The 17,362-nt window shown below is 46.0% G+C and overlaps 1 protein-coding gene across 5 annotated transcripts in view; it reads left to right on the forward strand.

The window, feature by feature from the left end:
- The window catches only part of MARK3 (microtubule affinity regulating kinase 3), a 97,737-nt gene that overhangs the window by 75,992 nt on the left and 4,383 nt on the right, over positions 1 to 17,362 (forward strand). For 3 of the 5 annotated variants that reach the window (XM_077323760.1, XM_077323764.1, XM_077323763.1), the window contains 3 exons: positions 1,651 to 1,754; positions 6,800 to 7,057; positions 11,847 to 11,873. In XM_077323760.1, coding sequence (XP_077179875.1) covers positions 1,651 to 1,754; positions 6,800 to 7,057; positions 11,847 to 11,873 — 389 coding nt within the window. The remainder of the gene's footprint in view (positions 1 to 1,650; positions 1,755 to 6,799; positions 7,058 to 11,846; positions 11,874 to 17,362) is intronic. The other 2 variants (XM_077323762.1, XM_077323765.1) reach the window with 1 other exon arrangement.

A 17,362-nucleotide genomic window follows, 5' to 3' on the forward strand; every position in this document is an offset into this window, starting at 1 on the left:
AATTACTTTACTCAGAGAGAGATTAAAATATGGACTTAGCTGCCAGAGGATATAGTGATGGCCACAGGAATAAACAGCTTTATAAGGGGATTAGATAGCTTCATGGAAGATAAGTCTTATCAGCTACTAGCTGTTGTGAGCTAGGGGAGCCTCCACATTCAGTCGCACTAAGGCCCTGAATCCCAGAGCCAGGAGGAAGCATCAGGGAATGACCTTGCCCTCTGTGCTGTGTTATTGACCCCCACAGGTGAATGAGGTTAGCTACTGTGTGAGACAGGATGCTGGATTAGATGGAGCACTAGTCTGATCCAGCAGGGCTCTCCTGATGTTCTTATGACCCCAACCTTGTTAAATATCTGCTGTAATCCCCTGGTCTGTTGCAGCAGTTAATCTTCAAAGAACTCCCGCAGGTTTGTTAAGCATGCCGTGTCCCTCTGCCCGTCGTCTTAGCAGCCCTTGATCAGCCTATGGATGTTTACCATATGACCTTTTCAGAGTTCAGTGTAAACAGTCCCTACGAGATTTCCCTTGCCAGAATTGCTCGACTTGTGGCCCTCTCCTTGCATTGTCCCCTGAAGCCGAGGGAGAACAAGGGATAGTATAACGGAGCTGCTTGGTTCTGTTCGAGTCCTCATCGGGGTTTTGTCCTACTTCCGATGGTATAGTATTCATAATGGAGGGAGTGTAGGGCTTCCTCGCTTTCCCTGTTCCCTGTAAAGCCTCACTGGAGTGTGCGCTTGCCTTGACTACATGCTTTGTCTATTTTCAGTGCATCTAATGCATTCTGTTATCCACTAGTTCTTCTGTCATTCTTGGAAAACCGATCAGCGGCTTGGGCCTATCTCTACACTCTTTCTCTGTAAAGACAGAGGCAAAGTAATTCTTTACCTTTCTTTCTCCTCCTTCCCTGAATGAAATGTTGTTTTGAGTGGATTCGTAGTTCTTTTTTCCTCTGTGGCTACGTATTTGAAATGACTTGTCCTAGCTCTTCGGCAGTATCCTTTTTTCTGTTTTTAATCCCTTTTGTTTTAACTTTATCTTCGTAGTCCAGATTTGTTTTTTGTTTTGTTTTTTGTCAAAACCCATTGAATGTAATAATTCTCGCTTAAAGTTTGGCTTCAGAAAGAATATCATTATTCAAGGAAAGCCATATGATATTTAAGAATAGAAACTGATAACAAATCGTATTCCCCGTTTGTGTGTTGATGAAGAGTTTGTTCAGACAGCAGAGACGATTCTGTGAATATAGGCAGATTGTGAGAGGCGGGACAGAAAGAAAGGAGGTGGTGCTTGGCTCTTGTGGCCCTTTCTTACATGCCCCTGGGTAATGCTGATCACCACTTTGGAGTCAGGAAGGATTATTCCCTCCGAACTGGATTGGCTCAGGGATCCCGGAGAGATTTTTTGTCTCCATCTGGGCATAGACCAGGAGTCACAGAGGGAGGCGGATTGGGGGGGGGGGGGGGATAGTTGTGAATTTCCTTCAGTGAGGTCCAATCCAGCTCTCTCTCTAAAAATAATACAATTTTCTAAATTTGTAACGGGTTGAGGTAATCTGAATTCAGTAAATACAGTAAATCAGACAATTTTCCTGTAAGACCTTGGGCATCCATCCTATAGAAAATTAATAAATTTGTACTCTTTTTGCAGAATAACACAGCACCTGGAGCCATGACCCGGCGAAATACTTACGTTTGTAGTGAACGAACCACTGCAGACAGGCATTCGGTCATTCAAAATGGGAAGGAAAGCAGGTAGGAATCTCCTATGGAAAAAGAGCAGTTGTGTTCTTCTCAGTGCCATTGAATGTATCCACCAGGGGTAGTCAAACTGTGGCCCTCCAGATGTCCATGGACTACAATTCCCAGAAGCCCCTGCCAGCATTCGCTGGCAGGGGCTCCTGGGAATTGTAGTCCATGGACATCTGGAAGGCCGCAGTTTGACTATCCCTGGTATACACATTCTGCCTCTCCCCCCTTTCAATATTGTAAGCATGAACACAAGCTGTGGTGTATTATCAATCAGCTCCGATATTGATTTTTTTTTCAGTTACTTTTCCTTTGTAAATCCTAACCTGACACCCTAAACATTGGAAGGATTTTATCTTCTAGATCCTACGCTGGGGAGGTATAATGTTGCTTAACATTCTCCAGTTAAAATAAGTGGAACTTAACAGTAATTTAGTTTGATTTATACCTAAAGCTTGTTCATCTAATTCTCATAATAGTTGCTTCTACCGTGCAAGGTGGGATAAAGGGATCCATTCTTGGACATTTCTGTAACCTTTATGGTCAACCTTTTTATAGTGTTCAGGTTCACCAGGTGGAATAAAAATGCAATGGGGGAGGGGGAGAGTTGCATTCACATTTGAAATAACTTGGAAATGGTGTGTTCACGTCTCTGTGTGTCTCTGTCCAGACTGTGCTGCTTGCCGCTTGCCTGAAGAAGGTACAAGTTTTCCATAGAAGGTTGCCTTTTAAAAATTTCAGCAAGATAGGTGTTTCATATACAGTGTGTGTCACCGTCAGGAGCACTCCCTAAAACAGGCAAATGAGTTACCTAGTAGAAACAGAGGCTGGATAGCTGACGGAGAGGCTGATTCTGTGAAGGTTCAAGGGGGTGGGCAGGTTACAGTGGAGGAGCGATAGGGTGGTGAGTGTCCTGCATAGTGCAGGGGGTTGGACTAGATGACCCATGAGGTCCCTTCCAACTCTATTATTCTAAATTCCGTCTAAATATCCAGAAGAAGTTCCTGACAGAGAAGTTTCTCAGTGGAACAGGCTTCCTCAGGAGGTGGTGGGTTCTCCATCTTTGGAAATTTTTAAGTAGAGTCTGGAGAGCCATCTGACAGAGAGGCTGATTCTGCGAAGGTTCAAGGGTGTGGCAGGTTACTGTGGATGGGCGATGGGTTGTGAGTGTCCTGCATAGTGCAGGGGGCTGGACTAGATGACCCAGCAGGTCCCTTCCAACTCTGTGATTCTATGATTCTAAATTCCGTCTAAACATCCGGAAGAAATTCCTGACAGAGCGGTTTCTCAGTGGAACAGGCTTCCTCAGGAGGTGGTGCATTCTCCATCTTTGGAGATTTTGAAACAGAGGCTGGATAGCTATCTGACGGAGAGGCTGATTCTGTGAAGGCTCAAGTGGGTGGCAGGTTACAGTGGAGGAGCAATAGGGTTGTGAGTGTCCTGCATAGTGCAGGGGGTTAGACTAGATGACCCATGAGGTCTCTTCCAACTCTGTGATTCTAAACACTATCCCTGTCCTTCCCAAACAAATAATCTTTGTAAAACTGATGATGTGCCGCCTTGGAAGCCAATTAACTTCCTGGGGATGCCCAGTTGCAATCACCCTCCCAGCCTGCCTATCTAGGCATTCGCTGTTCCTTTCCAGGCAGTTTCATTGGGGTGGGGGAGTTTGTTTTGGAGCCACAGAGATCTTGCGCTGACACATGAAAGAGGAGAGAAGAATTGCTTGTTCCTTCGTCTGAGTGGCAGTCACAAAGCCTGCCCTTATCAGGCCTCGCGCAAAGAGGGTGAGGGTGGAGATGAAGCAGGATGGTCAGTTTGTTCTGGCATCACAGGGAGAGAAGCTGAACTTGAGCTCCCTAGAAAAGACCTTAACTTTCATGTACTCCTTTCTTGGTGGATTTCATGCATGTATAAGGACAAAGGGACTCTGAGTAATCCACATTAAGCTGCTTATGCTATACTAAAGGTTATACTGCCCTTGAATTCGGCAGGATAATAAGGGGGGGGGGAGATAAAAAACATATACCTCTAGCATGCTTTGTGGCCTGCGAGGCAGAAAAGAAATCTGGATTTCAGTAGTCATAAACCTTGCAGTTATGAGTCTTCTTTTGTAAAGATGCTGAGGCTCTAACCCCAGAAAAAGACTGACCTGTAGTTCTGTAAAATGAGGCAGACTGGCCGAATGACACGTGACCAGTTTTTGTTTGAATTGCCTGGCTCAAGATTTCACAATAGGTGTGGTCCTAATACCTGAAAACGTATTTTTTTGCGAGAGGAGTTAAACCTTAAGTATTTTTTAAATCTTTAGCACTCTGCGTGAATGATCCTTTTTCTGAATTGGGTACTTATAAGAGGAAATGTGGTTTTTCCTCCCTTGTGTCCAATTAATTATGATGATAACCTTGCTTGGTATTTGTGACAACCCACCTCAGTTGGTATTACAGATAGAGCTTGTTGCTGATGAACACATGTTAAGCTGTGGGCCCCAGCTAAAATGATTTGTGTGGTCTTTGTCCTTGAGGGGGTTCTCTTTGGCTGCCCCTGCTGTAGCGTCTTGTAATCATAGAATCACAGAATCATAAAGTTGGAAGGGGCCATACAGGCCATCTAGTCCAACCCCCTGCTCAACGCAGGATCAGCCCAAAGCATCCTAAAGCATCCAAGAAAAGTGTGTATCCAACCTTTGCTTGAAGACTGCCAGTGAGGGAGAGCTTACCACTTCCTTAGGCAGCCTATTCCACTGCTGAACTACTCTGTGAAAAATGTTTTCCTGATATCTAGCCTCTATCGTCGTACTTGAAGTTTAAACGCATTACTGCGTGTCCTTTCCTCTGCAGCCAGCAGAAACAGCATCCTGCCCTCCTCCAAGTGACAACCTTTCAAATACTTAAAGAGGGCTATCATGTCCCCTCTCAACCTCCTTTTCTCCAGGCTGAACATTCCCAAGTCCCTCAACCTATCTTCATAGGGCTTGGTCCCTTGGCCCCAGATCATCCTTGTCGCTCTCCTCTGTACCCTTTCAATCGCTTAGCAGGGTGGCCAAACTAAATAGTGCCGCCATGTTTCAAGAAGAATGTGGCTCCTGAACCATGCCCAGAGCCCTCACAACTGTTAGGAAGGAGAAGGGAGTGGTGTAAGATGGCACCAAAGCAAACAGGCTGTGGGAAGGAGGATACCCAGCATGATAACTACAAAGTGTTGGATTGTCTAAACTGCCCTGATCTGGATAGTCCAAGCCAGCCTGATCTCATCAGGTCTCAGAAGTGGAGCTGGGTTAGTTTTTGGATGGGAGACCTCTGAGTAAGTCCAGGGTCGCAACGCAGAGGCAGGCAACGGCAAGCCACCTCGAAGCAGCTGGCCCTGCCCTTTCCATTTTCTTTCTTTCTTTCTTTCTTTCTTTCTTTCTTTCTTTCTTTCTTTCTTTCTTTCTTTCTTTCTTTCTTTCTTTCTTTCTTTCTCTTTCTTTCTTTCTTTCTTTCCCCAGATCCGATCCTGCCAGCAGGATCTTCCATGTCTTACATATGTTGTTTGTTTGTTTGTTTCACTGCATATACATATTGATCAAGGAGCACATGCCCTGGTAGTTATTGGAGTGAGTTTCTTAAGCAGGATTAGAGGGGGTATTGGAGAAGGAGAGGGTGGTCAGAGTCTGGAATGTGACTCACATATAGTTAGAATGCCACTCGCTTGGGGTTCATAGCAGTAGCAGCTGGGCCCATTGTGCAACATTTGTGGGCCTCCCCGAAAACATCTGGTTAGTCACTGCAGAAGATGAAATGCTGAACTAGATGGGCGCAGGGGTCATAGTGCACCTAGGATGCCCCAAAATCTTGGGTCCAGCCCTGGGTGGATTGCCACACCAAGTAAATTGGGGTTGTAGATCACCATACCAAAAAGGGTGGGATCTGCTGCTCTAGAGTAGCTGGTTTGTGCATCCTCTCTGCCCCGTGGTCCTGCATAACCACTGCCAATCAGAATAAGAGGTTAGTGGGACCGAACGATCTGATTGGTTATAAGGTAGCTTCCTATGATTGCCCCCCATATGGAAAGGGCTATTCTCTGCCAAGTTTACCCCCTTCATGCCCAGAAGTTCTGACTGCAGTTAAGATCACTTGACCGAAACGCAACACATTTGAGGGTGGAAAGGCTCTTGCTTTTTAAAAACGACACCGTCGCTTGCATGTTTGTCGGTCCGTCATGCTGTTCTTTCTGCCTTTGCCTGAACCCCACCCCCTCCCCGCAGCCTGACCGAAATGTTCGCTTGCGCAGCCAGCCCTGCCACAGTCTGTACCACCTCCTCCGTCAGTGTTCGGCTGCGGCATCAGAAGTCGATGTCCATGTCGGCCTCTGTGCATGCGAAGATGGTGTTGCCCGCAGTAAACAATGGCACAGATCACTTCAGGCCGGCGTAAGAGATCCTGAACTCATTGTGAAACTTAACACGTCCACCGCTGTTTAACTCTGTGCTGTGGAACTCTTAGCAATAGCCCGTGCTGTTCTGTGTGACTCCCCCCCCAAACCCATTTTCCTCGCTCCCCTTTGTCTTGTGGTCACGGTTGTGTGTGTGGCGTGGTTCCTTCTTGAGGAACATCTTGGAATGTTCTGAAATCTCCCTTGTACCCAGCCCAATATTACAATTTTCTAGCTGTGCAAGTAGTTCCGTTCCTTTTTTCTTCCCATAGACGTCCTCAGGGGTATATCTGTTAGACGGAGAGGGAAGGAAAGATGATTCTTACATTCAAAAGAAGTCACATTTGGTCCTTCCCGCCTTCCTTGATTTAGCCTTATCAGTAAAATTATGGTTTCCTTACAGACAAAGTCCTTCCCTCTTCAGAGTTTTGATCCGTCTGCTTGTTTCTAAAGTGTAATGAAAATACAGATATTTCATGTTCTGCTGTAACTCACTCAGTAATAAATCTGTGAGAAACGTGTTGTTCTATATTGCAGAACTTACATCCTGCCCTTTGAGACCCTGCACCGTTAAGCTTACAAAGACTTGCGTTTTTGCAGAAGCGGGTGAATTTTTTTTTCTCCTTCCTTCGTTCCAGCGCTGTCCCTGATCAGAGAACCCCGGTGGCTTCAACTCACAGCATCAGCAGCGCAACAACGCCGGATCGGATCCGTTTCCCAAGAGGAACCGCGAGTCGTAGCACTTTCCACGGTCAGCTCAGAGAACGGCGTACCGCCACGTACAATGGACCTCCCGCGTCTCCCAGTCTGTCCCACGAAGCAACGCCGCTGTCGCAGACACGAAGCAGGGGCTCCACAAACCTCTTCAGCAAATTAACTTCCAAGCTGACCAGAAGGTATGTTGGGGTTTGTTTTTAATAGCAATGTCTTTCGCTAAGCACAGGAGTTCTTAATGGCCAACTAGACCAGGGGTAGTCAACCTGTGGTCCTCCAGATGTCCAAGGACTACAATTCCCATGAGCCTCTGCCCTGCATTTGCTGGCAGGGGCTCATGGGAATTGTAGTCCATGGACATCTGGAGGACCACAGGTTGACTACCCCTGAACTAGACCATCTAGACCACAGGTAGTCAAGCTGCGGCCCTCCAGATGTCCATGGACTACAATCCTCATGAGCCCCTGCCAGCATTCACTGGCAGGGGCTCATGGGAATTGTAGTCTGTGGACATCTGGAGGGCTGTAGTTTGACTACCCCTGATCTAGTCCTTTTTTCCTCCCTTCAAAGGACTCTGGTCTTGGGCTCAGATACTGCAAAGAAGATAGTTTGTTCAGTTAATCTGCCTGCCTGTTCCATTAACGGGATTGGGTTGCAAAAGCCGAGTAAAATTGGCCTGTCTTACAAATACCAGAACTGCCAAGGAATGTGGCCTTTGACAGTGGCTTGTGTAACGCCGAACAGCAGAACCAGCCCGTGCTGTTTTTATTTAGAACTCTTTAAAATATATTTTATTAAATAGCTAACGAAAGCTCTCCCAGCCAAATCCCTTTCACAAATAGTGGCAAGTCCTCCGTTCCATCTGGGAATTTGGGAGTTCCGGTATGTTAAACCTGTAGCCCCCCATTCATAGAATGTGCTCGCTCCCCAAATTGGACGTTTGTGAGCATATCCACGGTGTGTTACCCTGATCGTTGAAGTCATCTTCCCAATCTTATTCAACCCTTTTGATCTTGTTGGTGTTTTTCGTTTTTCCTGTTTTATCCTCATGCAAACTTTTGCGGCAGTCAGCAGATAATAACCATTTCCAAATCTACATCAGGTACTTGTTTTTTTTAGATAGCCTAATAATGCTGTAGCAGCCTCAATAGCCTAGACTAGCCTGAGCTTGCCACAGGTTTATAAAATAGTTACCTTTATGGACCTTTGATACTAATAGACCCAAATTATATGACTTAAAATATAAAATATAAGGTATATAAAATAGAAGAATTAGGTAGTGGGTTGAAGACTTTGTTTGTATCCCTGAAAAAAAGCCAATTCAGAAATGAGTTTACTGAGGAAGTAAAATACGAAAACGAGGTTTTATACCTAGGAACTCGTCCTGAATAAAGCTTTTTGCCATCGCCGGCTTGGAAATTTCTTTCTGTCTATTCATCTTCGGCTGACGGGTCGTCTCTGCTCACAGCTTTGAAGCTAAGCAGGATTGTCCGTGGCCTGTGCTTCAGTGGGAGGCCACCAAGGACTATAGCCGGCCTCAGCTCATCTTTTTGCCTTGAAAACTCCCTGTGGAATTTCACGAGGTCGCCACATGTCAGCTGTGACTTGACTGGACTTTATTATTATTATTATTATTATTATTATTATTATTATTATTATTATTATTATTATTATTATTATTATTATTATTAATAATACAGTGTAGTATTCCTTGACAGTCTCAAGCTTTGTAATTCCAGATTCTTAGTCCAAAATGGGCTCTGGGGAATGGTAGAGGACAGGAAGGCCTGGAGGATCATTGTCCATGGGGTCGCGATGGGTCGGACACGACTTCGCACCTAACAACAACAACAACAACAACAACGTCCAAAATATCAGTCCCAAAACCTTGAATTGTAGGCCATATCCTAAAGATACGCTTAAAGTCTGCTCTATTAGCATGGCCTCTCCAACAGTTACCAGTATTTATTTCAGCCTTTTTAAACCTTTTGATCCTGGAGGAGCCCCTGAAATGAGGACCTCAGGCTTTGAGGACCCCCAGAAGTGAGGTCAGCTGGCCACGCCTCCCTGCCACATTCCCCGAAAGTAGCATAACCAGCCACATCCTTTGCCCTTCTTTCTCTCCCTCCCCTTTATTACTACTATGGCAGCCTTGCCTCATGTAGGCCGGAAAGAAGGTCAGGAGCTGAGAAGACAGCCCGGACCATGGCACAAATGACTCCCCCCCCCCTTTGATTTTTACACCCACGGCCTTCCCACCAAGCCCTCTGGGTGGAGCCAGCCAGTTCCCTACCATTATGTTCAAGTCCAGGGGTAGTCAAACTGCGGCCCTCTAGATGTTAATGGACTACAATTCCCATGAGCCCCTGCCAGCGTCATTTGTTTGACTACTCCTGGTCAAGTCCACTTAGGCAAGAGAGGAAAAGCAGTGGACCCCCAGACTTCCACTGAACCCTGGTTGGGAATCCTTGGTCTGTTTTCTATACCAAGTGTCAAATGCTGCTGATACTGAATCTTAACCATTCTTAGACCTGGTGAGATTAAGCTAACAGGAATCCTATCAGCAGAGTCAGGCCCCTTTCTTGCACCTATTTTTCCATAGAGGATCCACCAAAGGGATCTTACCCAACATCCAAAAACATTAGACATCTAAGACACTCTTTAGTGCCTTTCTTATGCTTCTGGTCCAGATTCATGGTGTCTACCAGGAGAATAGGAGGTGTTCCACCAAAAAAGTAGTTGCTTTCCCTCTAGACTTGCCAGCAGTGATCACGAGAATCATAGAATCAAAGAGTTGGAAGGGGCCATACAGGCCATCTAGTCCAACCCCCTGCTCAACGCAGGATCAGCCCTAAGCATCCTAAAGCATCCAAGAAAAGTGTGTATCCAACCTTTGCTTGAAGACTGCCAGTGAGGGGGAGCTCACCACCTCCTTAGGCAGCCTAGTCCACTGCTGAACTACTGTGAAATTTTTTTTCCTGATATGTAGCCTATATCGTTGTCTAACTGTCTGTCAGGATTCACAGCTTCAGGGCTTCATAGAGAGGCAGCGTAGATGCCGGTGTGCAGTCCCGAGAGTGACACTCTCAAAAAGAGGAACTGAGAAGCGCCCTGTCTGGTTTCAAACGGGTCGTATTCATCCCTGGCCTCTGCGCTTTCCCTTTAGCTCCAACTCTGCTCCCTGCAGCGTCTCAGCGATATGCTCCCACAGACGCTCATCTTCTTATTAGGACTGTTTTTGTGACGGGGAACTGCCTGCCAGAGAGGCCCGCGTTAAAAGGATTCATATGCCCAGCTTGTGATTAATTGAAACGAGGGGCGGTCAGTGGCAGAGCTTGCACACTGAACGCACAGTTTGGTCCCCGCAACTGAAACAGGGACTCAGGATGGCAGTCCTGGGAACCGAGAGAGGCCTGCGGAGAGCAGCGGTCCATCAGCGTAGACGTGATTGTCTTTGACATCTTTCAGTGTTTGTCATCACACTGTGTGCATTGAAAAATCCGCCTCTGAGAATCCACCTCCACACTTTTGGTATCTTGAGCAGCCGTTCTTGCAGGTGTCCTTCACCTGAGCCCTTCTGGGGATGTGAACACTTTATTTTTCAGTTCTCCCATTCGTGTGTTTCACATAACAGCACAAAGCTGGTAGTTGTTCATACTCCGCTTCTCTTGCAAGTTCAGCGTCTTGTGTTGCGACTGGGAGGGGGAGCTTGTGCCAAAGCATCCCTTGCTTCTGAGAGGCAGGCCAGCCTTACCAAGACAAGGTCTAGTGCAGGGGTAGTCAACCTGTGGTCCTCCAGATGTTCGTGGACTACAATTCCCCTGAGCCCCTGCCAGCAAATGCTGGCAATTGTAATCATGGGGATTGTAGTCCATGAACATCTGGAGGACCACAGGTTGACTACCCCTGGTCTAGTGGACACACCTGTAAGATTAGCTTAGTCACAGGTTTCCTGAACGACCCAGGGAGTTGATTTGAGGAGGGAGTTCTTTCATTCCGAGAGGTTGTAGTTACATTTACGTCCCTGTGATGCCTGCAATTCAGAAATGTGTAGGCCCTGAACTTTTTTGGTGCCTTGCCTCTAAGGACATGACATTGGGGCTGTAACTGTTGCCTGTGGCTCAGTGGTAGAGCATCTGCTTGGCATCCAGAAGATCCCAGGCTCAATCTCTGGCGTCTCCACTTAAAAGGATCAGCAAACGCTGGCAGGGGGGCTCATGGGAATTGTAGTCCATGAACGTCTGGAGGACCCACAGGTTGACTACCCCTGCTCTAAATCCCAGGGCTAAGTTTCCTGGAAGATGAGGAAGTGGAAGGAGCAGGTTTTTTAGGAAAGGGATTCGCAGCATCACGGAGGGGCCCAGAGAGCTCTGTGCTTCTTATGAGCTCCAGCGTCTGCTCCTGGAAGAAGTGCCCAATTTCGTTCTCACCTTGGATTGGATCCAGTGGGCCACTTTACACTAAATAAGGAGCATTCCACAAGAAGGCAGGACAGTTTCCATTGGAGGACAAGAACAACAGTATCCAGCCGATTTTCCTTAAGCTTTCTTGCTTAAATGTAAAAGCTGTAGATCTGCAAGATGTCTTCATCCAAAATATCGTATACTTCATGCACACACAAACATACAATGTGGTCTAGGCTTTGCTTCACTATCAGGCTTAGAAAGCAGGAGAATGAGGGGGTCCCATGCTGGAAACCCCTCTCTGGGGACTGCAGGGGGGACGGACTTTATTGCCCCTCAAATTAGGAGCATGGGGAAGGGCTTAGATAATCGTATTTCTTGAGCCACAAAGATCCATCCATTCCAATAACCATTCTTTATTTCCCAGAATGAATTTTGAAACTATGGTTTCCTTTTGTACATCAGTCTCTTGTAACTGTGTGTCTCACTTTTTTTTTTGTAATGGATTTTCAGTTTATATTATACCGGCACATTTTGTTAATTATTATTTTGGCTTAATTTCTTTTAGAAACATGTCATTCAGGTTTATCAAAAGGTAGGATTTTACTTATCTATTTTTAAGAACCAGCTCACGCAATTAACATTGAATTTGGCTTTTCTAGCCGGGGGTGGGAGGGGAGGGGAGGGGGTGTCTTTCAAAAAACATAAGAAAAACAAAAAACAACCCCCCAAACTAAACTTTTCTGCTGAAAACTAAATACTCTTCACGTACCCCAGATGTGAAAATAAATTAATTAACTACTGATAATCCTTAAGGATCTCTGGCACCCGAATAATGAGATGCAAGGCATGCTTTGAGCACGCTACTTACTTTGATAGTGCCCCCAAATAATTTTGTTCTTTATACTAATACACCTAGCATGCTTTTGGCTACAGAATGACATAGTAATGTTGATGAAAAGTATAATTCACAGGTAAGTGCCATCGTACTTAATTTGATTGATCTTTATTTAAGATTCAGCGCTTTGTTTTCCATTGGTCATAATATATTTGGAACCTTGCTCCACATTTTAAGAGATTTTTTTTTAATTCATGTAACGATATCCCAGAAATAGGAGTCATCTTCGAACCTTTTAGTATCTTTTTGTAGTCTTTTCATTCAGTGGATATAAATCGTCTCTGCTCATTGAGAGGAGTGCAAATAATATTACATGGCATGTACAGAAAAAGGAGACCAGCATCTAAAGAGAGCAAGTTTGGTGTAGTGGTTAGGAGTGCAGACTTCTAATCTGGCATGCCAGGTTCGATTCTGCGCTCCCCCACATGCAACCAGCTGGGTGACCTTGGGCCCGCCACGGCACTGATGAAACTGTTCTGACCGAGCAGTTATACCAGGGCTCTCTCAGCCTCACCCACCTCAGAGGGTGTCTGTTGTGGGGAGAGGAATGGGAAGGCGACTGTAAGCTGCTTTGAGCCTCCGGGTAGGGAAAAGCGGCATATAAGAACCAACTCTTCTTCTTCTTCTAAAATCAGTAGAAAGTTATTTTTCCTCTCTGAATACTACCTGCTGAAACGCAAGGTCAGACACATGTTCAAATGGTTCAGTTTCTTTTGAAGTTCAAGAAATGGGTAGGTTATGAGCTTTTGGTGTGTAAATTCTTAGCTTCTTGCCTTACAGGAAAGACTAGTTCCCCCTCTCCACCCAGCTTTTATGCGTTATTGTGATTTCTAAAAGATTCGGTGTATGCTGCTTTTTTCATAACCAATGCCAGACGATTCACAGTTTCCTCACAGTGGTTTTACAGAATAGGACTGAGGTGAGATGCATCATTGCTTGATCCCACAATAGTCTAATTTAGGTCGCTGAGTTGGAGTTGGTATAAAATGCTCAGTTTGCGAGTTCTCCTCTATGCTTATGCACGGAGTATTGACTTTGTGGCTCAGAGTGTTAAGGCAGCAGTAATGCTGTCTGAAGCTGTTTGCCCATGAGGCTGGGAGTTCGATCCCAGCAGCCGGCTCAAGGTTGACTCAGCCTTCCATCCTTCCGAGGTCGGTAAAATGAGTACCCAGCTTGCTGGGGGGTAAACGGTAATGACTGGGGAAGGCACTGGCAAACCACCCCGTATTGAGTCTGCCATGAAAACGCTAGAGGGCATCACCCCAAGGGTCAGACATGACTCGGTGCTTGCACAGGGGATACCTTTACCTTTAGGCTATAAAAGCATATGGTCTTTAGTATGTCATCCCTTAGAATAGATGCAGATTGAAAGGAGTACATTTTGTACTTTGCTTACTGCAGGAAGTCAGAGTAAATGCTGTACCTGGGAATGGAGAATCCTGGTTGTGGCTTCTTGTAGAACTGTTAATCTGTTGATCGTCTGTGTTTTGGATTTAACAGTTGGCCTTGTTAAATTACAAGCCTGCTTCCCCAGTTTACAGACAGCAGCAGTTTACTAAGATGCAAGATGACCACTCAGATTCAGGTGGGGTAGCCATGTTGGTCGGAAGCAGCGGGACAAAGTTTGAGTCGAGCGGCACCTTTACGAATATTTTTTTTTAAATTCTGGGTGGAATCTGTGGCAGACATCTGAAGAAATACACAAATATTATTTCTTCTCCATTTATTATTATTTCTCCCATTTATTTCCAGCCACTCCGGACAGGCGCCTCGTGACAGGTTACAGCATCGATCCCCAAGTACAATAAAGCGCCAGTAAAATCCCCATTAAAACAATATACAACAATATATAATACATGGCAGTAAATATTTATTTATTTATACCCCGCCCCTCCCGACATAGTCGGCCCGGAGCAGCCTACATCAAGATTTAAAAAAAAAGAATACGACGATTGCAATAAAAACCAATTAATCCCCAGTAAAATACTAAGGCAATCTAAAATTTCCATCAGTTGGCATAGTCCCATTCCTCCCCTCCCCTAGTCAGTGGACCACCTATCCTAACTGCATCCGTTCTCTGCTACAACCAAATTGATCTTCTACTAGGCGGGACCTCCATTTCGTAGATTATTTATTCCCCGGAACAGCTCTTCCTCCCCAGCCTCAACCAAAACCCTGTGGTATGTTCTTACATGTAAAGTCCAGACCTTATTCCAGACCTCAGATAAAATACCAGGCCTGCAGGCTGTGATCGCTTATATGCTAAGCTGACACAACTCACCCATAGTGACTTGTATGCATTTTCCCTTCCACATCATCCCTTGTAATGGATGCTCAGAATTTGCAGCAGCAGTTCCTGTGGTGCGTGATATTGAGTCCCAGCACGTCTTTGGCCAACTGTGTACATTTTACTTCATATTGTTCAAATCACCTGGCCTGCATCTGATATTCTTCATACTGTCTTAGAACTCATTTGTAGAACCACTCTTGTATATCCAAGCCATCCTTTCTTCAACTTTTTTACCACTGAGGAACCCCTAAAACGTTCTTCAGGCTGCGAGAAACCCCAGAAGTGGTGCAATGGTTCAAAATGTGATTGGAAAGCAGAGCTGTGGACACGCCCACCCAGGGACCCTCCACTTATTCCCTCTCCAGGCCTATCATTGGCCATTGGGAGGGTCAACATGGCCATATGTGGTCATATAATCCAATAAATTTAACAGATTTTGAAGAAAATATTTAAAATTAACTCCCACCCTTCAGGAAACCCTTGCTGGGCCTCGAAAAAGCCCTAGGATTTCACGAAAGCCTGCTCTTAGCACTGCTGGTCTGAGCAAAAATGCTTTCAAACTAACCTGTATACTTACAGATGTTAAAACCAGCGGTTGGCTTCAGTATTCTTATGTCACTATCCTGCAATAATGTGAAATGCTTCATACCAGATCATCTCCCTGAGAGCTGCTAATAGATTTCTGAAATGCCGCAAAAACATATTTCAGACTGCAATCATCGTCTACAAATGCTTACAAGATGATAGCCATTACTGAATCATTGCACCAGTCAGTTAGCTTAAATGAAATGCAAATCCATGCCGTCGTCAACACAACCACAACAAAGCCCTTTCTACTCTTGCAGTTGGCAGCTGTGGCCCAAGAGTCATTAGCACTGTGTGTCCTTCAGGGACCTCGCTGCAAATATTTATTTGCCATCCGTTTTGCGTTTCTTTAAGGGCAGGCTTTGTTTGAGCCATTCTTTTCTTTACTGGATTGATTGTGAGTTGCTATCTTATCACCTTTGCTGTTAAAAGGTTTTAAAACCGACAGCAAACTTGGGGTAACGTTACATCCAGTCTCAACCGTTTTCCAACCTTGACCCATTATGCACGGGCCAGAATGCCCGCGCTGGTGGAGCTGCGGAACTGGCAGGGGCATCCCCCTACCCCTGCCATAGCACTCCCCCCCCCCAGCCACTGCCACAGCCACTGCCGGGCAGCATCCCGGGCTTCCCAGCCCCAGCGCACAGCACATGTGTTCATGCTACGCCGGGGTGCCCGCATACGGCGGGGGAGCCCCACCCCGTGCATTCATGGGGGACGGCAGGATGGCCGCTGTGCATAATGGGTCCATGAGAGCATCTGAGCTCAGACCAGCAATGCTTCAAGGTCTAAGAGTTGCTCTGTAAACAAGTCCTAGGATGATTGTATGCAGACTATCTGAAAAATAACACAAAATGTTCTCTCTCTCTCTCTCTCTCACTGTCAAAATGCATGGAGGAAGAAGAAGAAGAGGGGGGCACAGCACAATGGTAGAGTTAAGTGCTTTGTATGAAGAAGGACCCACATTCAGTTCTCGGGTATCTCCAGTTGAAAAAGATTCTGGAAACAGACCTTGGAGAGCCACTGCTGGCCAGAGTAGAGTAGACCGTAGTGACCTTGATAGACTGGTAGCCGGACTCTGTAACGAAGTAGCTGTGTGGATGTTAAAATTCACTCTGTGTTGTTATGCAGTTGAGCAATTGCTGTTTCGGTGTTAAATAGATGGTGAAATCGCCCTGCTGAGTGGCAGTGTCAAATTTTTGTTTTGCTCCGCAGCATTCAACTTCACATTCATTGACAATTATAGCCAAAGTGCTGGAGGAGGATGAAACTGGCCCCTTTTCTGTCTCAAATGGAGGGGAAGGACACAGGCAGAGAGGTTGTGTCTATAAGGCTGTGGGATGACCAAACCAGCGGGTTGTTAACCCTTAATCCATTGTTACCCACCAAGTGCTTGGCATTCCCCATTTAATATTAACCTGTCACAACCTGAAAAGTAGAATCATAGAGTGGGAAGGAGCCATGCAGGCCATCTAGTCCAACCCCCTGCAGGATCAGCCTAAAGCATCCAGGAGAAGCCTGTCCATCTGTCCAGCCGCTGCTTGAAGACCGCCAGTGAGGGGGAGTTCCCCACCTCCTTAGGCAGCCCCTTCCACGGCTGAACTAGACTCCTAGAATCCTAGAGTGGGAAGGGGCCACACAGGCCATCTAATCCCACTGCCGGTCCTCTCATCTGCCATCAACAGGAACTGCTCCCTGCCCTCTTAAGTGACAACCTGTCAAATACTTCAAGAGAGCGATCCTGTCCCCTCTCAGCCTCCTCTTCTCCACACCGAACATGCCCAAGTCCCTCAGGCTTTCTTCATCTCTGTCCCTCTCCTCTGCACGTCCTTCTTGAAGTGAGGCCTCCAGAACTGCACACAGCACCGCAGGTGGGGTCTGACCAATGTGATATACAATGGAACTACATCTTGTGATTTTGATGTGAGGATATAAAAACAGACCATTAGATAAGATTGCTTGATTTATGTTGGTCTGTTTACGGAATGTGCATTCCGTACATTTCAGGCTTACATTCAGTGAGATCCTTATTTACTCAGTTCCTTAATGTGAGTTGGGGTTCCTGTTTGCTGGGTGCGGGTGGGGGGGTCTGGGCTTTTAGGGAGGTGGGACTAGATGTGGGGTAAAAGCTTTCTTGCCTTGCTGTCAGAAGTCACTGCAAGTGGGGAGAAGGGACTGCCTGAAACCTCAGAGGACTCCTCTTTATCTCCCCCCCAGCCTACTAACAATAATAGAATCAGAGTTGGGAGAGAACTCCAGGGGTCATCTAGTTCAACCCATGCAGAATGCAGGAAATTGACAACTACCTGCC

Source organism: Paroedura picta, chromosome 2, assembly GCF_049243985.1.
Source record: "Paroedura picta isolate Pp20150507F chromosome 2, Ppicta_v3.0, whole genome shotgun sequence".
NCBI lineage: Eukaryota > Metazoa > Chordata > Lepidosauria > Squamata > Gekkonidae > Paroedura > Paroedura picta.